Below are 25,672 nucleotides of genomic sequence, written 5' to 3'. Positions count from 1 at the left end.
TTTTGCCCTGTACCACTGACTCTGGAACAGGTCTATTGACTCTGGCTGAATTTGTTAGAACTGCCTTCTCTAGATTGCTTCTCAACTAGAACTGTGTTGATGGACCCAATTTTTAGAACCACCTTTTCCTTCCCACTTTTAAAACTTGTGAAGTGCCATTTTGGTCAGTTTTCATTTAAGTATTCTCTATGCTAAAGTACTGCCTTGCCTAAACTTGTTCACAAATTTATGGGAAGTGTTGCTAGGGTGTGCAAGAAGATATTCCTGTATAACTTGTGTTTTCCCTGGGTGAGATGCAGGCCCTAGAGTGCCATTTGTGTTTGGTTTTCACTATGCCGTTTTGCTCAGTTTTTACTCTTCCTCAAACTTGTCTACAATTTAACTAGGGAGTTGTGTATACTTTTCTTCACAGATTTTATCTTGCTTTATTAACTGTGATTAATGTGTTGAACTAGAAGTGTTTAAAATAAATATATATATATTCTTTTTAATACAAAAGCTTTGGTCAGTGTTTCCTTGTACTGTAGCCCTATTGTGTAAACCCTGCTGAATACTGCTCATCTCCCTCTTGAGATAAGCCTGACTGCTTAGCCACAGCTATCAACTAAATCTTTGTGGTACAGACTGATACCAAAGGGGATTTATTGCTCATACCTGTAGTCCTAATCTTCTGTAGTGCTCCCTAAGGGAACTGCACATGATTCTGCCTAACGAGGGTCAACAGCCGTTGTACCTTGCCCAGGATGGCCGCTATTCTCTCCTCCGACGGGGACGCCAGACAACACTGTTGAGCCGGGACCCCAGAACAGAAACAGCACGTCCTGTGACGGCACCAAGCAGGACTACGCAAAGTTCGAGAAACCCAGTTCCGTGAGTAGCTGGGCAGTCCCTGCTGTGTGCTCGACAGCGCTCTCCCTTGACTTTGCTCGGATGAGCCAATGGTCAAGGTAGGGGTAGATGTGAATCCCCTGCAGGCTCAACCGCGCCACCACTGGCGCCAGACACTTGGTGAAAACCCTTGGTGCTGACTTCAGTCCAAAGGTAAGAGCCTTGAATTGGTAATGCTGCCCTTGGACCACGAAGCGCAGAAACTTGTGGTGTCCCTTGAGAATGGAGATGTGGAAATAGGCATCTTCCAGGTCCAGCGACGATAGGAATTCTCCCCCCTTATTCCAGATGTCCCAGCACGCGGTGAAGGGTGACTACACGAAACTTCTGGGACCTGATGTACTTGTTGAGGCGGCGGAGGTCTAGTATGGGTCTCCAACCGCCTGTCTTTCTGATGAGGAAGTACCCGGAGCCCTTTTGGGACGAGTTCGCTCGTGCCCTTCTTCAGCATGGCCCGTACCCCAAGCAGAAGTTTAGAAACAAGGTTTTCCTTCCTGGCCAGCAGTAGAATGTGCGGGCACTTACGTTGAAATTCCAGGGTGTGCCCGTGGCCCAGGGCGTCCAGCACCCAACGGTCAGTGGAGATGGACTTCCACAAGCTGACTAAGTTCATCAGTCAGCCTCCCACCAGGGTGCACAGGTGGGAGTCCGACGTTGCAGCCGGTTCAATCCTGCTTCACCATAGGGGCGCCACCTTGGGGACCCTGGCGACGACTGCAACCTCTTCCGGGCTTGCTGCGGCCCCTGTAGGCTTCCTGAGCCTAAGAGCGGGACGGTTGACGATAGGATGACAAGCCACCACGAAACCTTTGGAGTATCCCTGGGACTTTCCTCCATAGGCCCGAAAAGACGGCTGTCGCAGCTGGAGCGTGCCCAACGCCCGGGCCGTCTCGGTATCCCCCTTGATGGTCTGAAACGACATGTCCACTGTCTTGCCGAATAAGTTGTCCCCGTCTAAGGGCATGTCCAACACCCTCAAATGTACATTCTGGCGGAAGCTAGAGGCCTTCAACCAACCCCGTCGATGAAGGCAAAAGCTGTTGCCCATCTGACGGAAGCCTCTGTCATGGTCCGATGCCATCTCGCCTTCTCTCAGGATTGTTGACACCGAAGATCCGGAGGACTTCTTCGCCACCGCCAAGACCACCGAGTCTGGGGACGGTTGGGATCTGAGACACTTGGGTGCAGACTGCGGCACCCAGTATTTCTTCTCCAGTCGGTCTCTTTTTGCTAGGGCTTAGGCAAACCAGCTCTATCGCTCCTTTTCTTAACATGGCCCGAACTTCCAGCAGCAGCTGAGGGATGTGTTGTGGGCCACTGGTGGTATTTGCGGGCACTTTTGCCTAAACTCCAAAGTGTGTGCGCGGGCGAAAGCATCCAGCAATCGGTGGAGATGTTAGCCCACGCGCTGGCGAAGTTTGCCAGCCGACCTCCCACCGGGCTGCAGTGATAGGGGCCCAACGTCCTGGCTGGTTGTCCTGCTTGGAGGCCGGCACGACGACGACGGCAGCGACCTCCAAAGGGCGTGGAGTGACCCGTGTAGGCTTCCTGGGTCGTTGAATGGGAGGTGTTAGGGAGAATTCTCATAAATGTGCCAATTCCCTTCACCTTAGAGGCCCCCAGCAACTTTGCTGGATTTTGAGGGCTTGATATTTTTTTTTACCTGGAGAGAGTGAGCCTCTTTTCCCACTCATATTTTGAATGAATTTTACTCTTGTTTTCTTTGGTTATGGAATTTTAGACAACTCCATAGGCATTATCTTTTCATTTGTTTCACACAGCACCCTCAGTGCAGTGACACAGGGAAGCCTTTTCGGCTGTCCCAAGGTTTAAATACCTTCTCTGGGATAAACTACTGTTTCCCAGAGAAAGTAAAGAGAAGTTGACTTTACTAGTCTTTTCAAATTCCTAGACCCAGCACACCATCCCGTGTCTAGAAACTCATGTAGCAGTCAAATGCTACACTTTCTCTCGAAGTGGCAGTGGCTTTACAACCAACTACCATGATTCTTCCCGACCGCGAACACCGGTAGCGTTAAACCGCGGGAGCCATGTTTTTCAAGATGGCGTCTGAGCCCCCTTTTTGTTTAAATAGGTCCTGGTCTTTTTTCGCCATTACATGCGCGTCAAACCAGGTTTGGTCCCTTTGTTCCTCCGCCTTTGGCGGGCTTCAGGACTGAAGACCGCCTCCTGCGCCCGAGTGTCTGGGGTAGGCAGGAAGTGAGGGAGGTGCCGAAACTCCCTGTTCTTAGTCTCCTAGGAGACCCAAAGGCACTCTGTAGTGATTGGCCGGCTGACTGGCAAGGACAGCCACCCTGCTGGGTGACTGACAGCTGTGCTGGAATGAATGGGAGAGAACTGAATAAAAGGAGAGGCTTTCGGCTTGGAAAGCAGAGTCGACCACTGGACGAAGGAACCAAAGAATAACTTCAAGAGGATGCGTGCTGCAACTCCTGGACTGTTGGTTTGCCCGGTGAAGCCCTGCTGCTTTGCTGAAACTCCAAATTTGTATCAACAGAGAAGCCCCTGCAAAGACGAATTCTCCCCTTGAGTTGGTGGGACCAATCAACTCCAAAGTAAGCCACCTGGACATCCTCAGAACTGGTTGAATTTCCACAGAGTTGCTGCTGGATAGCCAGGGAGAGGAACACCAGATTGTGTGCGTTGCTCTTAAGCTGGCCAATAGCTCCAGGAAGATCCTCCGGACTCCCAGGAAGCAGGATGGACCGAGCCTGAGCCTCCTCAACAGAATGCGGGACCCCAGAAGCAAGGAAAGTCCATCTCAACAGCCAGGTACCGCAGTGTTGCTATTTGCGGTAGACGCAAGGAGCTGAAACACTGAACAGCCACTGATTTGAAGATTGCTGTTTGCGAGCGGTCACCGTCCCGCTGCAGGAGTCCCCAGAAGTCCTCCCTCTTGTCCCCATGACGGAGGCCCAGGAACAGTGAGATCTGCAGAGCTGCACAGGAACAAGTCATCTGCTGCACTTTTTCTTCAATTCAAAAAGGTACTGTACAAAGTCAGAGAGCTTACCTCTTGCTGTAGAGTTGCTTGCTTCTTCTACCACTCACAAGTCTAATAGCTTGTGGCTCTACATTTGATTCTTCTTTTCTTCAAAGACTTCTAAAACATTGTGCAAAGACGTTTCTACTTACCTACCGGGAGTGCTTCATCCTATATAAGACTTTTGCACATTGACTTTGGCTTAGCCCGTTATACTGAATGACTCTGCTGTGGGGATCCAAAAGTATTTCCCTGCTTAAGAATATTTGTGGTCTTGCACTAATAACCTTTTCCTTTTATCAACTTATAACAGTATTCTAAATGAACAGTAAGATGTTAATGTCCCCAGGCCCTAGCTATTGAAGTAACCTGACTGTGTAGGTTGTGTCTGTGGGGAATCCCAAAAGGGTTTTAACCGATTTAGAAACTAAGAGTGCACAGTATAGAAGTGTATTTGTGTGTGACTATTATATTGCTCCCTTCTGAAGAAGGCTTATTCTAACTGACTGATAAATTATTGAGTGTAACAGTTTATTTGAATACTTAGCACTGTGAATCTCTGTGCAACTCCCCTACAGCCAACATTGACCCCACTTGAGATAAGCCTGGCTGCTCAACATGCTACAGAAACTGTAGTACAAGCTAATACCAAAGCTTGGGTTTCCTATACCTGTAGTCAGAGTTGTTTGTAGTGTTCCCAGAGGGTACTGCATACAATCCTTGGCTAACAGTGGCCCCGGTGTCAACAGGGTCATCGCCAGTGGCGGCACTGGTGGTGCAGTCAGCATCCTTTTCTGAATCCCCAGGAGGTACCTTGGGGACAGGGTTGCTGGCCCCAGCGCCCATCGTTGCCGCCTCCGGCAGGCGTCTCCTCGGATGAAGAAACGTTGTTGCCCTGGAGTTCCACCCCTCTCTCCCCCCCCCCCCCTGCTGCTCCGGGTCCTGAGGGGTCAGCCTCGGGCTAAGGTCTGGCATTCTCTTCTCCGGAGTTTTCTGAACTGGCTTGTCAGAAGCCTTCCTCCTGGGAGGAAGAGCCACTCTGGCCACCACCAGGGTACTCTGGACCGAGTCAGCCCCTTTCACCTTCGAGAGGGCGGCAGCGACTATCTCGATGGAAGAGGATGTTTTGGCCTGGATCACCTGGGCCTTCACGGGCAGGTCAGACACCTTGTCCTGCTTGGCCTTCTCCGGTTTCTCCCGCAGCTTCCCTGGGGTAGCCGATTTCCTCTTGGACGAAAAGCTGGAGCAGTGGCTGGCGATAGAGGCAGATTGAGACGACGAGCACACCCTGACCGTCGTGGGACGTGCTTGCGTGGCGAACCCCGACGGAACCAGACTTGCATGCTTGGCCTTGTCTTGGGCACCTACGGATGGAGCACCCTCAAAAGGACTTAGAAGCCCGCTCTGGTTCGCTGGATCCTGATGAGGCATGCCCCTGTGCACCACCTGGGGAAGAGACCCGGCCTTGAGCCACGTTGCAAGTCGGACGTGTCAATCCTTCATCGTGCGCTTGGAGAAGCCACGGCGGATCTCACAATCTTCCTTATGCGTCGGGTGTAGACAATACATGCACTGGGAATGCTAGTCTGAAAACATTCCGCAAACCACAGCTGGTGCACAGCTTGAAGAGGGAAGCTCTGTCTGCCTCCTCTGACATGATCCAGTGCGGTGTAAGCCTGGTGGGCTTCTGGAAACTTCGAAGAAGGAACACTCAACGATTTCTGCCCTTGAGCAGCGATGAAAGTTGCTAAAAAATGGGTCCCCGTTAATCGGATGGATAACGATAGAGCACACGTGCTCGACTGACCCCAAAAAAAAAAAAGCGAAAAACCCCACAGAAGCTCAAATTGCAAAATGTGATGACTCCTGAAACTTGAACGTGCAGTACAAATCTGAGGCTGGCTGTCAGAGGAGGGGTTAGGGAGAGGGCAGTCATTGGCTGGGGGCAGTGTGACCCAGAGCTCAGTGATTAGTTTATAAACTATCTTTCTCCTATAAACCAAAGTGATAGCCTATCATGGCAGTTGTGGGCAGCGATTTCTGCTCTCCTGGAAGGTTCCAGAAGTTGGGTAATGGGGCTCATCATCAGGTTGGGTTTGATGGTGCGGGTGGGGGAAGGGTGGAAATGTAGAAGACGGTCTAAGCTCCACACTAGGTGGAGCGATGTTGGGGACGACCGGTTCATTCAGTATTAAGTTGGGAAATGTTGGGCATAACCCGGAGAATGTTGGGACTGTTGTGGTTACAAAATCAGAGAGTTTCACCAATGCTAGAGCTACAATATTGCCCGAACGGTGTCAAGGCACCCGGACCAATACTTCTACGAAATGGCACACACAACACATGGTCATAAGGGGATAAAGATTAAACTGTTCTCCTAGAATGTACGTGGGCTAAACAACCCGATTAAGGCCGGGAAGGTTGTGGCATACGTCGCCAGACAATCCTCAAGTGCTTCTACTTCAGGAGACACATGCACTTCAAAAGATGGTTTCTAGTTTCCTTTCAAGTTGGGGACCTCTGAGATATGGGACGGAATACTCAGCCCAATCTAGGGGGGTCCTTACACTTATACACCCTTCAGTGGGCTTTCGAGACCTGGATAGCATGATAGACGCCCAGGGCAGATACGTACTGGTGTGGGAGAGAGAGATCGCTGGGCGGGCCGTGGTCATAGTAAATACGTATGGACCCAACATAGATGACCCTGAGTTCTATCGCACGATCCTAGACATGTTGGAGGCAAAGGATAATGCTCTGATATTGTGGGGAGGTGACTTCAATACAATCCTAGATACACTGTTGGACCGCTCCTGCACAACTCCCCGGGGTCCGGGGTCCAAAGCTGCATCCATGATAAGACATATGTCTCAGGTAATCCTTACAGATGCCTGGCGCACACTTCATCCACTATAGTATACATTTTACTCGTCAGTACATGACTCGGAATCACGTATAGAATCACGTATAGATTGTTGGCTTGTGAGCTCATCCTTGGTGTGTTTGGTTGTCGATTACAACATATATCCCTGTACCCTATCAGATCACTCTCTGATATCCATCACCCTAGCCCCACAGGACGACGCTCCACGCACTAGGCGATGGAGGATGCCCTCAGCCATGCTTAAAGATCCCCATATATGCGAGGCACTCCACACAGAAATAGAAGAATTATTTGTTATAAACGAAGGAACGGTTGACACATACTCTATGTTGTGGGAAACATTCAAGGTATGGATACCGGGCGTCATAGGTAAATCCACGATCTACTAGCTACTGTCAGGAGGGAACTGGGAACGGCTCAAACCGAACTGGCTGGGTTGTAAGCAGAATACAGTACCACACAACACAGAGATTCTGTCCATAATTCATAATGAGATAGGTGAATTTCACAAACTAGCCGACAGAGATTCTATACATAGCCCCTCCCGCCAGAGCTCGGAGGTATGGTGAAAGTAATAAGGCGGGGACGTTTCTAGCTAACATGCTTAAAGCAGAGAGCCATAGAAACCCAATTGTTAGTATACAAACCCCTGTGGGTGACACAGTCAATCAGGAAGCGGACATTAATGCTACATTTGTCGACTTTTACAAAGCCTTATATTCCAACCGAGACACTAAATTCATTGACGAGATCACTGATTATCTGCACGATATAGAACTCCATGCCCTTGCCCCCGAATCCCGGTTGGCGTTGGACTCGCCCATAACACTAGACAAAGTCACAGCAGCTATAAAGGCATTAGCTTCAGGTAAAGCCCCCGGCTAGGATGTCTTGGGGGCTGAACTATATAAGGACTACTGCGACAAGCTGGCCCCGATTTTATTGAAAGTATGGGAGGAGGACTCGCTCCCACCGTCAATGAGAGAGGATGTAATTACGGGGCTGCTCAAACCATGGCACCCAGCACACGACCTATCCTCCTACAGACCCCTTTCCCTTATTAACACAGATGCCAAGGTTTTTGCTAAAATACTTGCGACCAGACTTCTACCACATATGCCCTCGCTGTCCATCCAGACCAGGCGGGCTTTGCCCCCATGCGGTCCACGGCCTTAAACCCAAGACGCCTCTTTGGTGTGATGGCACAGATTAATCCCAAAGCTGATCCGGTAATTGCCACTCTAGATGGCGAGAAAGCTTTTGACCCCGTGTCATGGTCCTACTTATTTGCAGTGCTCAAACGGTTCGGATTAGGTCAATACTTCCTCAGGTGTGTCCGGCTCTTGTATACAACCCCAGAAGGGAATAGTTTCTTACCTGTAACTCCATTTCTCCAGCATTGGTATCTTTCATGGATTCACATGCTTAGAATATTCCCCGTCGTCAGACTGGGACCCCTCGGTACACATATATAGCCTTTTCCAATAGGAAAACTTCCAACACTTGTGTCCTATCTACGTCCTTTTAGGACCCACCTACGCATTCTCCGTAGGCCGTCCCCGTATAAGAGGCCCGCCCCCGCGGTTCCCCTTCAGATTTCGGCCCTTCCAAAGTAGGAAGGGTTAATTTTATCCATTAAATACATTACATTCCAGGGAGGTTGGTGGGCGCATGTGAATCCATGAAAGATACCAATGCTGGAGAAATGGAGTTACAGGTAAGAAACTATTCCCTTCTCCAGCATTGGATCTTTCATGGATTCACATGCTTAGAATAGATTGTATAGCAGTAACACTTGAGACGGTGGTGAGAATGTAATGTAATATACCCTCAACATACTACACAATGCATATGTACAGTAGGAATAAGTTACCTCATATAACCTTACCCACATAAAATGAACTGTCATTAAAAAGGTAGACAACAGATTCTCCACAGCGTGGGGCTTACCTTACTGAAACAGATGGCGCAGGACAGCTCTTCCCATCTGCACCTCGTCCGCATGCTGCCTAGCAAGGCAGAAGTGGCGGGTAAACGTGTGGGGCACTGACCATGCCGCAGCTTGGCATATGTCCGTCAACGGAATTCCTGCCCACAAAGCTGTTGAGGAGGACATCGATCTTGTAGAATGGGCTCTAGGATGTCCTTGCAGTGGCCTTCTGGCCTTAGAGTGACAAAACGCAATCGTCGATGAGACCCATCGAGCCAATCCGTGTTTAGAGATTGCTTTTCCTCTCGTCGACGGACCATATGCGATGAACAGTTGTCTAGTAGACCTGAATTCCTGTGTACGATGTAGGTAAAATTTCAGAGCCCTCTTAACGTCCAGGGTATGAAGAGCTTTTTCTGCTGCCAATGATGGTGTGACGAAGAAAGTAGGGAGAACAATGGACGAGTGTTTGTGATACACTGTCAGAACTTTTGGGACGAACATAGGATTAGTTGCCAGGACTACTTTGTCCTCAAAGAATCTTAGGTATGGCGGGTCTACGACCAGCGCTTGCAGTTCCGAGATTCTTCTAGCTGATGTGATAGCAATCAAGAATGCCAACTTCCACGAAATGAATTTTAGTTCAGACGTGGCCATAGGCTCAAAAGGCGGTTTCATTAAGCCTGCCAACACTGTGTTGAGTCTCCAAGTCGGGGGGAAACGTTTTTCCGGGGGAAAAGCTCGAAATAAACCCCTCATGAAGTGTTTTACAAGTCTGCCGCTAAATAGAGGAGACGACTGCCCTTTCCCTGTGAACCTCGAGATGGCCGCCAGGTGCACCTTTATCGATGTGAAGGATAATCCCCTCTCCGCCAAGAGGAGCAGGTAAGGTAGAACTTGTTCCGGCGTCACCGATAACGGTTGTAGGCCCTTTTGTCCCCTACACCATTCACAGAACCTCCGCCACTTATAGGAGTAGGATTTGTTTGTAGAAGGGGCTCTAGCCGCCTGCAGAATTTTTTGACAATCCTCCGAAACGTCTAAAGCACCGAACTCCGAAAAGTCAGGAGCCAGGCTGTAAGGTTGAGACTGTCCGGGTCGTGATGCCACACCGTGCCTTTGTCCCGGGATAGTAGGTTCGGGACTTTGGGAAACCCTATGGGATGTTCCAGCGACAGGTGAAGCAGGTTGGAGAACCACGGTTGCCTTGGCCAGTATGGTGTCACTAGAATTACCCGGCAATTGTATCTACGTATCCACTGTATTGTCCTCCGTATGAGGGGGAACGGGGGAAAAGCATAGAGGAACATGTCCGTCCATGGGAAGGAGAAAGCCTCCCCCTGGAGCCCTCGAGGCCATCTGCTTGCGAATTGCTCGCATTTCTTGTTGTCTTTGGTCGCGAAGGCGTCCAGAGGGGGGTGACCCCATTTCTCGAACACTTTCATCAGGTGAACTGTGTCCATTTCCCACTCGTGTATCTGGGCCATGCTTCTGCTGAGGGAGTCTGCTTGGGAGTTCCTCACTCCTGGAAGGTGATGAGCCACGATGGAAATTTCGTGCTTTAATGCCCAATGGCATGTTTTCTGGGCTTCTATGGAAAGAGTTCTTGATCGCGTCCCTCCTTGTTTCCTCAGATAAAACATGGCCGTTGTATTGTCGGTCAGTATTCGTACTCGCGAGCCTTTGATGTGTGGTAGGAATGCCTTCAAGGCCCATCGTACTTCTCTGAGCTCTAACACGTTTATGTGTAGGAGTGACTCTGTTGGAGACCAGCGACCTTGCGTTTGGAGAGCACCCATGTGAGCTCCCCATCCGGTTAGGGACGCATCCGTGACTATGGTTCGCTGAAACTCCGGCTCCTGTAGGGATACGCCGTTGTTCATATTGTGGAAACTCTGCCATCACTGAAGGGTCCGAAGCAGCTTGTCGTCGTCGATGGTTATCTTGTCTGACCACGATCCTTGAGCCTGCGTCCATCGGTCCGCGAGGAATTCCTGGACTGGCCTCATGAATAGGCGGCAGTTTTCCACCAGATGTATGCAGGATGCCATGGCCCCTAGGACTGAAACGTATTTTCTCACTGAGATCTTGGTGTTTCGCCGTAGTCGGCATGCTTGTTGATTGAGTCTTGAGGTTCTGTCGAGAGAAGGTTTCACTAGCCCTAACTGGGTCTTGAACTGTGCCCCCAGGAATACCAGCGATCTCGATGGCTGCAGAGAGGATTTTTCGAAGTTTATGGCGAATCCCAGCTGTTGTAGAAGCTGCATGGTGGCTTGTAAACTTGTGTTGGTCGACGCTGGGGAGGATCCCCTTACCAGCCAGTCGTCGAGGTATGGGTATACATGGTGGCCTTGCTTCCTTAGCCAGGCCGCTACTGGAGCCAGGCATTTCGTGAACGTTCTGGGGAGGTCTTAAGCCCAAAAGGAAGAACCGTGAATTGGTAGCGAGTCCGCCCTATTACAAATCTTAGGAATTTCCTGTGTTTCCGACACATTGGAATATGGAAATACGCGTCCTGTAAATCCAGGGACGCTAGAAAATCCCCCTCTTGAACGGCGCGGATCACTTCCTGCAGAGTGAGCATCTTGAATTTTAGGCTCTTTAAAGACTTGTTGAGATCACGTAAGTCTAAAATGGGACGCCATTTGCCGTTCGGCTTTTTTACGACGAAATATCTTGAGTAGACTCCTTGACCTCTCTGTGATGTTGGAACTAATTCTATCACGCCCTTTGCTAACATGAGTGTTACCTCTTGTTGCAGTATCTTCAGATGGGAATGAGCGGTGAACGCAGGTGGAATTTGCGGAGGGTGGTGTTTGAATTGGAGAGTGTGTCCGTTTCTTATAGTATCCAGCACCCATTGATCCGTCGTTATTCGTTCCCATTCGTTGACATATGCTGAAATTCTTCCCCCCAGAACGGTGTGTTGTATGTCACTGCTGATCTTTATTTTGCTTGTCTCTCGACGACGACGGATATGATGGTCTTTTCCTGGAAGTCTGGAAGTTCCGGCGACAGTTTGCAGTTTGGGAGGCACGTCTGTATCCCTGGGAGGGGTAAGCTGATCTGCCAAAGGATCTGTCTCCAGATGCAGAGAATCTTGAATTACCTGAAGCCCCTCTAAAGGGACGAAAAGACTTGTAGTTTCTGCCACTCTGGAGGGCACCCAATGAACGTGCCGTGTCCGAGTCCTCTTTCATTCCCTTTAGGGCTTCGTCCACCTTCTCACCGAAAAGAAGGTCTCCCTCAAAGGGCATATCTAAAACTTTGTATTGTACTTCTGGCCTGAAGTAGGTACACTTAAGCCATAACTGTCGACGTAATACGACCCCATTATTGACTTGCTTGAAGCCTGACTCAGCGAGGTCCACCGCGATGTTTATTGCGTGATTTGAGGCTTCCTCACCTTCTCGGACGAGTAACATCGCTGCCTTCCTATGCTCTTCCGGAAGATGATCAAGCAACGGAGCTAGCCTGTGCCACATCTCCCTATCGTATCTGGCAACAATTGCCAGAGAGTTTGCGGCCTTTACTGTGGTCGCTCCCACGGATAGCACTTTTTTGCCAAAGGCATCTTGGCGTCTCGCTTCGTTCTCAGGAGTCGTCGTGCACTTGTGCTGGGCCTTCGCCTTCCTCGCCGCCGACACCACCGAGTCTGGCGTTGGTTGGGAGGATAAACACTTGGGGGTAGACTCTGGAGCCTTAAAATTTTTTTCCAGGCGTCCTTTCACTGCCGGCTCTGAAAACGGGTGACGCATTGTCTGCAACCCCTCCTTCCATACATGGTCTAGTATTGGTATCGAGAACACAGACCTCCTTCTCTTACCCATGTGGTCGAACAAAAAACAGTCCTTTTTCTGTTCTTCCTGGGACAACCAAATTCTTTGCATGCCTTCTCCATTATAGAATGGAATGACGCAATGTCGTCCGGAGGGGACGGGTGAGCTGGGCTTCTAGGGGTTTCCAACTCCACCTCTAACTCCCAGGTTGGATCCCTGGAGGGGGATGATGAGATAGCCGACATGGCTCCCCTGTCAGACTCCGAATCTGGCAGCACACCTTCCTCTTGTGCCAGTGCTGAGATTGGCATGCGTAGGTGCGTCGGTTGACGGGACGGGCGACTGTGGCAGGTTTGCCTGAGGTAGTCTCTGGTCCAACGACTAACAACGACTGAAGCGTGGACAGAAATTCCAACAACAAAACAGATTGAGGGTTGAGAAGAGGGGCAGATACCGGTATAACGGATCCCCTCGTCGACGACTTGTCAGCCACTCGTAGCCCTAGGTCTGCTGGGCCAGCTATTCTCTCATTCTCGTCCTCCGAGGACAGCAACACAGCCTGTTCTTGTAGTAAAGTATCCGGGGGGGATCGGATCAAAAACTTCAGGCCTCCTGTAGAACCCCCGTCGACGAGGTCATCGTCGACGTCGTTGTGACAGTGGATGCCACCTGCTTAAGTGGCAGGGTGGAGGCCGATGACTGGGCCGTCGTCGACGACGACAGTGACTTAGCAGGTGGTTTTGGCGGTCCCGCCTTTTCCACACTTGGCTTGCTTTTACTCGACTCTCGACTCGTGGTCGATCTATGATGATCGCCCGAGGAGGATTTCTTTCCTTTTCATGCTTTTTTGATGAAGATGATTTTTGACGAGGAGTCTCTAGTTGAGTGACTTCCAGACGACTCTTTTTCCGTCGGTCGAGATTTCTTCGCCGGTGGTTCCGACGAGGTAGCGCGGCGTGATGTTTTCGCCGATTGTGTGGAGCCTACCTCCGAAGGGGGGTATGCCCCCGCTCCATCATTCAGCCATGCCACCAGTCGTCGACTGCGGTCTGAGGGTTTTTTGAGAAAACCCTTTGCATATGTCGCAGTTATCCGCCGAATGATGAGGGTGGAGGCAATATATACAATCCATATGTCCGTCCCCCTCGTAAACTTTTTTCAAGCCGCACGTCACGCATGGGCGGAACAGCGCTTTTCCTGACACGGAGGACATTTTCTGTACTCAAATTCCAGTAATGCAACCTTGTACAAAATAGTAAGACAACGCAAGGAGATCCCACTACTTTGGAGACGGTTGAAATCTGAAGGGGAACCACGGGGGCGGGCCTCTTATACGGGGACGGCCTACGGAGCATGCGTAGGCGGGTCCTAAAAGGACGTAGATAGGACACAAAAGTGTCGGAAGTTTTCCTATTGGAAAAGGCTATATATGTGTACCGAGGGGTCCCAGTCTGACGACGGGGAATATTCTAAGCATGTGAATCCATGAAAGATCCAATGCTGGAGAATGTATATATTTGACTGAAGAACTGAGCAACGATATTCCGAGGCACCACGAAGCGCGGAAAAACGGAACTGAGCAACGGACGCTGCGTGAGTATTTATACGCGCAATGACGTCGGCGCGGATACGGAGGCTGTCGAGGGACATGGCTCGAGAGACGTCGACGCGCAGCGCCCTCTACTGAAAAAAAATTCGAGGCCAGAAAGCTGGAGATCTATCAAAGATAAGGAATACGTCGGAGGACACAATCCCTTCGAAGTACAATTCTTAAAAACTACTCACCAATGCGTTTCCTCCTTACACTTTCCAAGTACCAATTTGGGATCTTAACCTTGTTCTAAAATTCTTAATGTGTTCCCCTTTTGAACCCTTGCACACTTGTCCATTAAGATTACTGACATGGAAAACCTCTTTCCTAGTTGCTTTAACATCTGCAAGAAGAGTGCGCGAATTGCAGGCACTGTCTTCGTGGGCCACCATAGGGACAGAGTGGTATTAAAAGGTTAAACCCACATTTTTACCTAAAGTTGTGTCCGATTTTCAATTGAAACAGAAGATTATTCTACGTGCATTCTATACTCCACCTCATCCTAGTAAGGAAAAGGAAAGATTGCATATGTTGGATCTGAAAAGATCACTAAGCTTTTACATTTCTAGGCTTTCCAAGCTTAGAGTGGATAATCAACTTTTCATTGGCTACATCGGAAAGAAATTGGGTCAATCTGCGTCGAAACAAACCGCATCACGTTGGATTGTGCTTTGCATTTCGGAATGCTATAGATTAGCGGAGAAAGACCCACCAGAAGGCTTAAGGGCTCCTTCCACCAGAGGCATCACCTCTTCGACTGCCCTACAAAGAGGTGTTCCCATAAAATCCATTTGTGAAGCAGCAACTTGGTCTTCGCAACATACTTTTTCAAAATTCTATAGTCTGGATGCTTCCCAGTCTAAGGAGCTAAATTTTGGTAAAGAAGTACTATATTCAGCCATTTAAGGGTATCAGAAAATCTACTCCGTCCTCCAGAGAATTGTCCATACAGCTTTGGGAGTCAGTCTATCTAAGATGAGGAATACGTTGGAGGACACAATCCACTCGAACAACAAGTTACTTATCAACTGGTAACGTTCTTTCGATTGGATGTTCCCTCCAACGTATTCTTCATCGCCCTCCCAGCCTACCCTCTGTAGATTTTTCCGGGTTATTGCCACTTCAACTCTCGCAAGGCTAACACCTGACTACCAGCACAATTGTCACAGTAGAACAAGAGGGGAAAAACAGACCTGAGGCCAACGGGCGCTGCGCGTGCTACTTGTATGCCCGATGACATCAACCTTGACGGAGGCCTTCGTGGGACCATCAACTCGATGACATCGACGCACAGGCACCCTCTGCCTAATATTTTTTTCCAAAGCAGCTAAAGCTGGATGGAATACGTCTAAGATGAGGAATACGTTGGAGGAACATCAATCGAAAGAACGTTACCAGTTGGTAAGTAACTTGCTCGCCTATGGCGTTTGTCAGACTCCAAAACCAAATACATGAGAGAGTGGGGAAAAAAGGTCTCACTCCCTCCAGGTTAGAAATTAAAAGCCCTAGAGTCCAGCAAAAGAGCTAGGGGTCTCCAATGTAGAGAGGAATTAGGAAGAATTCTCCGAAATGTGCTAACAGGAGGGAAATCTGCAAAACGAAAACCTTCCCAACAGTGACTGTGCAAATTAAAAGCAGTATGAGAGTGCATTACATGCAGATTCAGGTGTATGCGTGTCTCTCTCACTCTCCCTGTCTAGAGAGATTACTTAAGGGCTGCAGTGATATGCTTCTGGAACTTACTTTATCTAAGCAAAATGAATAGTAGGTACAAAACCCCAAGAGCTTTTTTAAACATGTTCATCTACTTACTTGGCTTTCATTCCTGGCTTCACTTCCACAGTCTTGTCTGAGGCGTGCACCACCCTGACTGACACTTCCCCAGCCTCCGGATGGCTCTGTCGTCTAAGAAATTCATTCACACGGTTCTCCAAGAATGTCCCCAGCCTGGTAGTTGGGAGCCCTAAAACACAACAATGTTGTTAACTTCCAGTTCCATGATGTAAACTAGTGTTTAGACTTGCATGTGACAACCTGACATCTCAGAGCAATTTGAATTAAAGGTTAGCATGGTAAAAGGAATACCTCTATAGAGACTTCCTTATGTCACCGCTAACTGTGCGATCAGGACAAATTACTTTCATGTACATTTTATTTCTTAGCCCTTACAATACCTCTCATTTACATTGTTTATTGCAAGCAGCACATAGGCCCACAAAATGTCCAAAAAGATCACTCCTTTTCAAATGTGCATGATAGTACCCTACTGCCAGTCAGGGTGCTGGCCCTACACCTATGAAAATGTTCACCAACAGCTCCACCCACCAGTAAATGTGAAACACAGCAAACGCGTTAAGACAGTTTTTCAAGTCCCACTTAGTAAAACCATTCAACTGAGACAGTACAAGACTGCACTCTTAGTATAAAGCTGTACCACCAGAGTATATGGTAGCGTAGACAGAGCAGCCAGGCTCATCTTAGGTGGGAGAGAAAGCTGTAGCATCAGTACAAAGAAATTGTAATACAAATATGGTCCAAAGAAACTAACACTAAGTATTGTAAACATAAATAGTTTAAATAAAAGCAGGCCCAGAAGAATCTTGGGGGAAATAAACACCATCATAGATCATATAAACCCATTACTGTGAACCCTAAGCAGGACCGCTGCATGCAAAGAACGTTTATTTTTCAGCTGCATTTATCTCAGCACTGCGAGCTGCCAGAGGCTCTTGCTGAGCAGCGTTCGCTTCCCGGAGGAGGCAGAGTTTGCCTGCGGTCACGTGACCCTTGCTGAGCATATAGTGCAGCCCCAATCACCCTTGCGGCGTTAAACCCGCAGCGGGGACAAGGGTGCAGCATCTGCAGTACTGTGTCTGCTGTTTGGCACTGGAGGGCAAAGGAGGAGCGCGTATAAAAGGTAATTGTGTGGCAGCCTCTGTATACTGCATCCAGAGTCTAGGGCTATTAGCTGCATCTTTGGTATAGTTGCAGTTCACCAGTGGTCGACATCAAATAAAGCATATTCTTGAATACAGGACTCGGAGGCGATCTAGTGATAAGTGGGATCCCCCACAGGAGCAAAAGTTGGGGTCTCAAGAAAGGTGTCAAGAAAAACAAAAACATAACATTCATATAACAATGCATTACTTACCGTAAAAGCATTTCTGATGGTTGTATCTGCTTAGATTCACATGCTGTGCATAGTCCGACATCCAGTAGTCACTGCAGAGTATTGCATTTTGTTTTCGTAGTCAAAAAGGGGACATCGACAAGGTGTGTCTAACACCATCCATATAGTGACGTGCATTGTACCCACAATCCCTCACGCGTCGAGGTCCCTCTGTCTGTATTTATTCTGCCCTGAGGGAGCCTATTAGACGTGAGTGAGTACAGAAAAGAGATAGATAAAGGATGTCTATGTTCCTTCCATCCGAGCGGGGAGGAAGGGTGGGCGCATGTGAATCTAAGCAGATACAACCATCAGAAATGCTTTACGGTAAGTAATGCATTGTCTTCTGATGTTTGTTAATCTGCTTAGAATCACATGATGTGCATAGACTAGCGAGCAGTACCCGGAGTTGGAGTTGGGTTGTGAGAAGTAACAGTAGAGAAAAGATGTTTTAATACTGCTTGTCCCACCTGGGAATCAGATCTAGAGTGGGCATCTAGACAGCAGTCTTTTGTAAAGGTGTGTACAGAACTCCAGGTTGCCGCTTTGCAAATGGACTCGAGGGACATTAGCAATGAATGCTATGGAAGCCCCAGTGCCACGAGTAGAATGTGCTCTCGGCTTGAAGGGTAGTTCTCTCTTAGCAGGAGAGTAACAGAGTGATGCATTGGACAATCCATCTAGATATAGTGGATTTTGAAACTGCATCTCCTTATCTTCTTGCTGCCACAGACAAAGAACTGATTAATCTTTCTCAGAGGTCTAGTTCTTTCCTTATGGACTACATTACTCACCGTAATCGTATTTCTGATGCTTGTATCTGCTTAGATTCACATGCTGTGCATGGGCCGACATCTAGTGGAAGCTGCGGAGTATTACAGTTTGTTTTTCGAAACTCGAAAATGGGCGTCGACACAGGGCGTGCCAGTAATACTATCCCTAGTGTGACGTCCACTGCACCCAAGATCCCTCGCGCGTCTAGGATCCTCAGATTGTATTTTTTCTGACATGAGGAGTAGCGTGAGTACAGATAATCCAAGCAGATAGATAAGACTACAAGCAACCATGCGCCTTCTCTCAGAGGGGAGGAAGGGTGGGTCGGATGTGAATCTAAGCAGATACAAGCATCAGAAATACGATTACGCCGAATAATGTATCCCTTCTGAGGCTTGTGGAATCTGCTTAGATCACATGCTGTGCATAGATTAGCGAGCAGTACCTGAAGGAGGTGGGATGTGAGAAGGGTCATGAGCAAATAAGTGTCTTAGAACCACTTGTCCCGCTTGTGTATCTGCCTTGGAATGGTTGTTAATGCAGTAATGCTGAGTAAAAGTGTGAATAGAGCTCCAAGTAGCTGCTTTGCAAATGGTGTCAAGGGGTACATTTGCAATGAAAGCCAGAGTGACCCCAATGCCCCTAGTAGAGTTGGTTCTTGGCGTGTAAGGCAGAGTTCTTTCAGAGAGTGAGTAACACAGCTGGATAAAGTTAATAATCCACTCCGAGATGGCACCTTTAGAGACGCGATCCCCCTCTCTGCCTGTAGCTACGGAGACAAACAGTTGATCTGTTTTTCTTAGCGTTCTGGTTTTATTTACATAGTAGAGGACCGCCCTACGCACATCTAGGGTGTGTAGTTTCACCTCAGCCGAGCTTTGAGGGTCCTGAAAGAAAGCCGGAAGCTCTATGGACTGGTTTACATGGAATTTTGATATAAACTTAGGTGAGAACCTAGGGTGTGTGCGTAAAACCAGTTTGTCTTTATGGACAGTAAAGAAGGGATCCTGCACTGACAGAGCCTGAATTTCACTGACCCTTCTTATAGAAGTAATAGCTACTAAGAAGGCTGTTTTATAAGTCAGTTGTTTGAGACTGCTTTTATGCATGGGCTCGAAAGGGGGTCCCTTGAGCTTGGCTAGCACCACATTAAGGTCCCACCCTGGTGGTGGGTTTGAAATAGGAGGGTGAAGACTCTTTACTCCTTCCATGAAGGCTTTAACTACTGGTACTTTCCACCACGAGCCCTTGCTATGGGAAGAGGTGTATGCCGACAGGGCTGCCAGGTGTACTTTCAGCGAGTTAAAAACCAATCCTGCATCTAGCAGGTGGAGCATGTATGTAACAGTGAAAGGAGTGCAATCAACAGGGTTGATTTGTCTACTCTGGCACCAGATAACAAACCTCTTCCACTTGTCAAAGTAACAGTGCCTTGTGTTTGGTTTCCTAGATTCCTTTAGGATGTCCATACACCTCTGTGGCAAATTAAGATGTCCAAACTCTATGACCTCAGGAGCCATGCTGCCAGGTTCATTGAGGTGGGTTGCTGGTGTACTGTTTGACCTTGGTGCTGGGACAGTAGGTTGTACCAGGCTGGAAGTTTGATGGGCTCGCACACCGCCATCCTGCATAGGTGTGGGAACCACGGTTGTCTTGCCCACATGGGAGCAACTAGGACGAGCGTCATCGACTCTCTGTTCATCTTGTTCACCACTTTCCTGATGAGGAGTTGGTGGAAAAGTGTACGCAAACATCCCTGACCAGTTCATCCACAGGGCGTTCCCCTGGGACTCTGGTTGGGGGAACCTGGATGCAAATCCTGGGCATGGTCTGTTTTCGCTTGTGGCGAATAAGTCTATAGTGGGGAAACCCCACTGAGAGAAGATATCTTCTACGACCTCTCTGTGTAGAACCCATTCGTGTTCCTCTGGGAGGGAGTCTCTGCTCAGAGCATCCGCTAGGGAATTGAGCTCCCCTGGAACATGTTGTGATGACAGGAAGATGTTCCGTCTGAGTGCCCATATCCAGATTTTCTGGGCAAGCTTGGACAGATTTGGCGAACGAGTCCTCCTTGCTTGTTCAGGTAGAACATGGCTGTTGTGCTGTCCGTCCGGATTTGCACTGATAGGTTTAGTAGGTGGGGCTCGAACGCTTGAAGCGCTCCGAATACTGCCAGAAGCTCTAGCAGTTTGATGTGGTTCTTGGCCACTGAGGGAGACCAGAGACCCTGAGCTGTGTGGTGGAGATGGTGAGCTCCCTACCCCGTCAGACATGCATCGGTAGTGCCTACTGCCTGTACTTCGGGGTCGTAAAAGGGTTTCCCCTGTGCGAGATTCTCTCTTGTCCACCAGTGAAGGCTTTGTACTAGTGTTGGCGAAACGACCACTAGATCGTCCCACTTACCACTTGCCTGAGACCACTGTTTCGCCAACCATTCCTGCATGGGACACATGCGCAGGCGCGCGTGGGGGACCAGGTAAATACATGACGCCATCATGCCCAGTAAACGTATTGCTTTGCGTACTGTTATTTGGTGACCGGACTGATAATGCGGAATTTGCAGTAGTATATTCTGAATTCTTTCCTCTGAAGGAAAGGTCAACCCCTCTTGAGTATCTAGGATTGCTCCTAGGAACTGTTTGGAGGTGCTTGGCACCAGTCTTGACTTTTTCTCGTTGATTGAGAAGCCTAACTCGTGGAGGAGGTCGATAGTCCTTTGAATGTTTGTCCTGCAAATTACTGGGGTTTCCCCGTTATGAGCCAGTCGTCCAGATAAGGGTACACCGGGATTGCCTCCCTGCGTAGGTGTTGAGCCGCCACCGCCAGTACCTTGGTGAATACCCTTGGTGCTGAAGCTATCCCGAAGGGCAGTACCTTGAATTGGTAGTGTCGACTGTCCACCTTGAAGCGCAAGTACCTTCTGTGCGCTGGGAACATGGAAATATGAAAATAAGCATCTTTCATATCCAAGGTTGCCATGTAATCCCCCCTTTTTTAGAAGGGGGATTACCTCTTGTAGCGTAGTCATACGAAACTTTTGGGGCTTGACATACTTGTGTGTAGGCCGTAAGTCCAATACTGGGCGCATTGTCAAATCTTTCTTTGGCACAAGGAAGTAAGTTGAATACCCTTTTTTACCTGGTGTCCCGGGACGAGTTCTATCGCGTCCTTTTCTAGCAGAATGGCGATCTCCTCGAGGAGAATCTTCTGATGTTCTAAAGAGTGTACTCTTTGTCGTGGAGGATGGTTCCGGGCACGCTGCAGTAGTTCTATACAGTACCCTGTGGATACTGTTGACAGCACCCATCTGTCTGATGTGATCCCTTCCCAAGCCTGGGTGAAGTTGGAAATGCGTCCCCCTACTGGGGTTGCGTGAGAAGGGACCCTGAACTGAGAGTCACTGCTTTGGTGGAGGCGTGCCGCCTCCCTTGCTGGGGCTGCCCCTCCCTTTACCACGACCTCTCCTATTACCCCTGCCGTAACCCTGGGTAGACTGTTGGCTTTTGTTCCACTGTGTACCCTGCCCCTGGGAATAGTTAGATCCTCTCTGGGAATTTTGGCCGCGTGGGCGATGAAAATTACTATTCCCTCTCTGGTTAGGGGGTTTATTGGTTGACTGGCCAAGGGACTTGAGTGTCTCGTATTCGTCCATGGCATTCTTCAGTGCGTCTTTGACCGCCTTACCAAACAACAGATCGGCTTCCACCAGTTTGTCCAACAATGATGCCTGGGTTTCTGCCTTAAAACCAGACTGCCGTAACCATGCATGTCTCTTGATAACAGTGCCTTCTGCTATCAATCTGCCTGCGTTGTCCGCGGCGTCAAAGGTTGCTTTCAAAATGCAACCAGACACGGCTCTACCCTCTGCGGAAATCCGAGCTAACTGGCCCTTTAAGGGTTCAGGAGCAGAGGCTCTGAGTGCTGCGACTTCTTCCCACTGATGGCAGTTGTAGCTGGCCAACAGGGTGGTGGAGTTTGCAATCGTTGCTTGATAGGCGGACGTTGAGGCTACTTTCCTGCTGAAACCATATAGTTTTTTGCTCTCCTTGTCGGGAGGAGCTTCGGACGATGACAAGGGTGTTCCAGCCCTCTTACGAGTGTTAGTGACAACTAGGGAGTCTGGCTTCAGATGTCCTCTTCTATAAAGAGGGTCAGACTGGGCTGCCCTGAAAAGTTTGTCAACCCTGGGATTGACTGCTCTGGTGAGGTTCGGGTTCACCAAGAACGGGTCTATTTTTCGCTGAATGGATTTAAGGATAGGGATGGTCTGGGCAACAGGCCTCCTTTCTCCCACTAATTCCTCTGCAAGAACCTCGTTTATGAGGGGTTGGTTATCGACAGGGGAGTCGGTAACCGGGGCTTCGTTTTCTACCGGGGAATCTACTCTGTAGGTTTCAGGGTCTTCCTCTTCCTGGTCCTCATCATCCCCATAGTAGCCCGTCCCGGTTTGCTCTTCTACCATGCCAAATTCTTGGTCCTCCCCAAAGGAAGCCTCCCCTTGATACCGCAAGTATGGTGTTGAGTATGGCTGTACCTCGAAGGGGTCTGTAGACCTCATCGATGTTTCAAACCGAGGCTTTTTACTCGGGGGGGGGGGGGGGGGGGGGGGGAGGATCATTAGAGCCTAAGGGTGTCGCCCCTTGTGGATCATACGAAAGGAAATGTTCTGGATTTTTATCGTAAGAATCAGCCAAAGAAGACATCCTTGACATGACCCTATCAATGTCTTCACTCAACCATTTTTTGGAACTGGTAATGACACACTCAGCAAGTCTCGGGGATTTATCTTGAGTAGATTTGCTGGTTTTAGACATATCAGCAGACCTGGTTTTGTCTGTCTGTTTAGGGGGAGTGGTGTGTTTCACAGGTGTGGAAGAGTGCAAAGGCTGCTTCTGCTGTTTTCACCCCTCCCTGTGAGTGGAAAAATGTTTTCCCTGTCCTTTTATGGCTCTGGAGGTTTTCGACGCCTGGCGTCGAGGATCGGGGGTAGGGTCCCTGTCTTTCGAGCGTGGGGCCTCGCTGATCTTGACTGCGGGCTCCGACTCCTGGAGCGCGGCCTGGGGGTGGAAGTTGTCTTCGTCCTCCGACGATCGAACTTCTGTTAGCCTAGGGAGCGAGGCACTCTTGGCAAGAGTGGGTGATTGCCTGGAGTCATGCGGCGATCTCTATCGAGCACGCCCAGAGGACACCGAATCGGACCGTTCTGTTTGTGCCTTTTTTCGAGAACTCGACGTCGTCGAGTCTCGGTTGGACTTCGTGTGTTTAGTGTGTGTCGTGTGTGAAGCGCTTGTGTCGCCGGGGGTCTTCCCAATAGCCGCCCTGCCGGACTATCTTCCGAGGTCGGGGACTTTCGCTCAGCTGTCTTTCGACGCCGTAATGCCCTCGCCGTCCGAAAGTACGGCGTCGCTGAAGGCGCCCTCCGCTGCCATGGCCGCCTGCCTGGCGTGGTGGGCCCAACGCTTTGTCGAACGGCCCTTAAGTGTCTTAGGTTTAAACCTACTACACGCTCTGCAGTTCGCTTCGGGGTGGTCCCTCGACAAGCAGAGATTGCACGTGGCGTGCCTGTCGACCTAAGGGTATTTGCGATTGCACTTGGGGCAGAATTGAAAAGGGGTACCCTCCATACGCACCTTGAGGCAGCGGGCTGTTAAGTGTAGGAAATGTATAAGGTGTACCTATATACCAAGAGTGTAGAGTATGTACAACCCTCCACTCTCCCTACTTGCAGGGCCGAGGCCAGAGGCCTTCCGAGGCCCAAATACGTCGTGCAGCAGCCGACGGTCGATTTCTTCTCCAGCAGGCGTCTAGTGTCGAAGTTAGACGTTGGGATGGGGAAGGATGTAAATAAATTAATATTTTAGCAAAAGTATGGCTAAGGCCAGGGGACTCCGCAAAATGCTTCCGACCAGTATGGCGGAAAAAAACTATCTGAGGATCCTAGACGCGTGAGGTATCTTGGGTACAGTGGACGTCACACTAGGGATAGTATTACTGGCACGCCCTGTGTCGACGCCCATTTTCAAGTTTCGAGAAACAAACTAATACTCCGCAGCTTCCACTAGATGTCGGCCTAAGCACATCATGTGATCTAAGCAGATTCCACAAGCCTCAGAAAAAACATTACGGCTCTGCGCACATCTAGTGTATGCAGGCTCCTTTCTCCTAAATTTGAAGGGTTTTGAAAGAACGTTAGTAGTTCTATAGGCACCACCTTATCTTTGTGAACTGTTACAAAGGGGTCTAGTTCACTCACTCTCCTAATGGAGGGGATAGCTATTAAGAAAGCAGTCTTAAGAGTGGTCCTTAAGGGATGCCTTGTGCATGGGTTCAAAGGGTGAGCCCATAAGCCTGGTAAGTACCACGTTTAGGTCCCATCCGGGAGCTGGGTTGGGTAAAGTAGGGTGTATCCTCTTTACTCCCTCCATGAAGGATTTGATAACTGGGACTTTCCACCACGACTGAGTTGAGAAGTGGTGTATGCGGAAAGTGCAGATAGATGAACTTTAATAGAATTAAAGACCAATCCTGAGTCTAATAAGTGAGTCAGGTAAAGAATATGTGTGGGAGAGCAGTCAACGGGGTTGATGCTCTCATTTCTACACCAGATGACAAATCTCTTCCATTTGCTAGAATAGCAGTAACGAGTGTTAGGTTTCCTAGCCTCCCTAAGAATCTCCATGCATCTTTGAGGGAGTTGTAAATGTCCAAATTCTATGACCTCAGGAGACAGGCTGCTAAGTTCAGGGTCTGTGGGCATGGGTTTAGCGTTCTGCCCTTGTCCTGTGACAGCATGTTGTACGGGCAGGGAAGTTTCATTGGAGGAGATAGAGCCATCTCCATCAAGTGAGCGAACCATGGCTGCCTGGCCCACATAGAGGCCACTAGTATGATGGTGACTGGTTCTTGGTGCATCTAGTGCACTATCTTGTTGAGAAGGGGAGTCGGGGGGGGGGGGGGGGGGAGGGGTGTAAGGGGCAGGGAAGCGTAAGCAAATTTCCCTGACCATGTTACCCAGAGACCGTTTCCTTTGGACTGGTTCTGGGGGTACCTGGAGGCGTAATCTTGGCATTGGGAGTTCTCCAGAGTTACGAACAAATCCATTTCTGGGAATCCCCATTGTGTGAAAACGTCGAAGACGATGTCTTCTTGTAACCGCCATTCGTACTCTGCGGGCAGAGGGAAGTCTCTGCCGAGTTTGTCTGCTAGCAGATTGAGTTCCCCTGGAACATGTTGTGACAACAGGAACATGTGTTTGAGAGCCCACTTCCAGATTTTCTGGGACAGCTTGGACAGTCCTGGAGAGCGAGTGCCTCCTTGCTTGTTCAGGTAGTACATGGCTGTGGTGCTGTCCGAGGACCATCACTGTCTTCCCTTGCAGGTGTGCCTGGCAAGCCGTCAGTGCTTTGAAGACTGCTAGCAGTTCCAGCAAGTTTTTGTGTTTGGACGCTACACTCGGAGTCCAAACTCTGTGTGCAGTCTGATGGGATAGGTGAGCCCCCCGCTTCCTGTGAGGGATGAGTCTGTGGTTAGAGTGGCCTCCACTGCGGGGGTGGCGAATGGTTTCCCTATTACAAGGTTTTCCTTGGACCACCACCGTAGCGAGAAAACCAAGGCCGTCGAGGTAAGGGTATACTGGGATGGACAACCTGCGCA

At 49.3% G+C, this 25,672-nt stretch overlaps 1 protein-coding gene across 9 annotated transcripts in view; it reads right to left on the bottom strand.

Annotated features, from left to right (window-relative positions):
• EP300 (E1A binding protein p300) overlaps positions 1 to 25,672 on the bottom strand; it is a 744,806-nt gene that overhangs the window by 120,499 nt on the left and 598,635 nt on the right. For all 9 annotated transcript variants that reach the window (XM_069654423.1, XM_069654428.1, XM_069654427.1 and 6 more), the window contains one exon: positions 15,889 to 16,039. In XM_069654423.1, the coding sequence (XP_069510524.1) occupies positions 15,889 to 16,039 (151 nt within the window). The remainder of the gene's footprint in view (positions 1 to 15,888; positions 16,040 to 25,672) is intronic.

This window comes from Ambystoma mexicanum, chromosome 3q (genome assembly GCF_040938575.1).
Source record: "Ambystoma mexicanum isolate Mex_15411 chromosome 3q, UKY_AmexF1_1, whole genome shotgun sequence".
In the NCBI taxonomy this organism is placed as follows: Eukaryota; Metazoa; Chordata; class Amphibia; order Caudata; family Ambystomatidae; genus Ambystoma; species Ambystoma mexicanum.
This window is presented reverse-complemented; position numbering and strand designations above follow the sequence as displayed.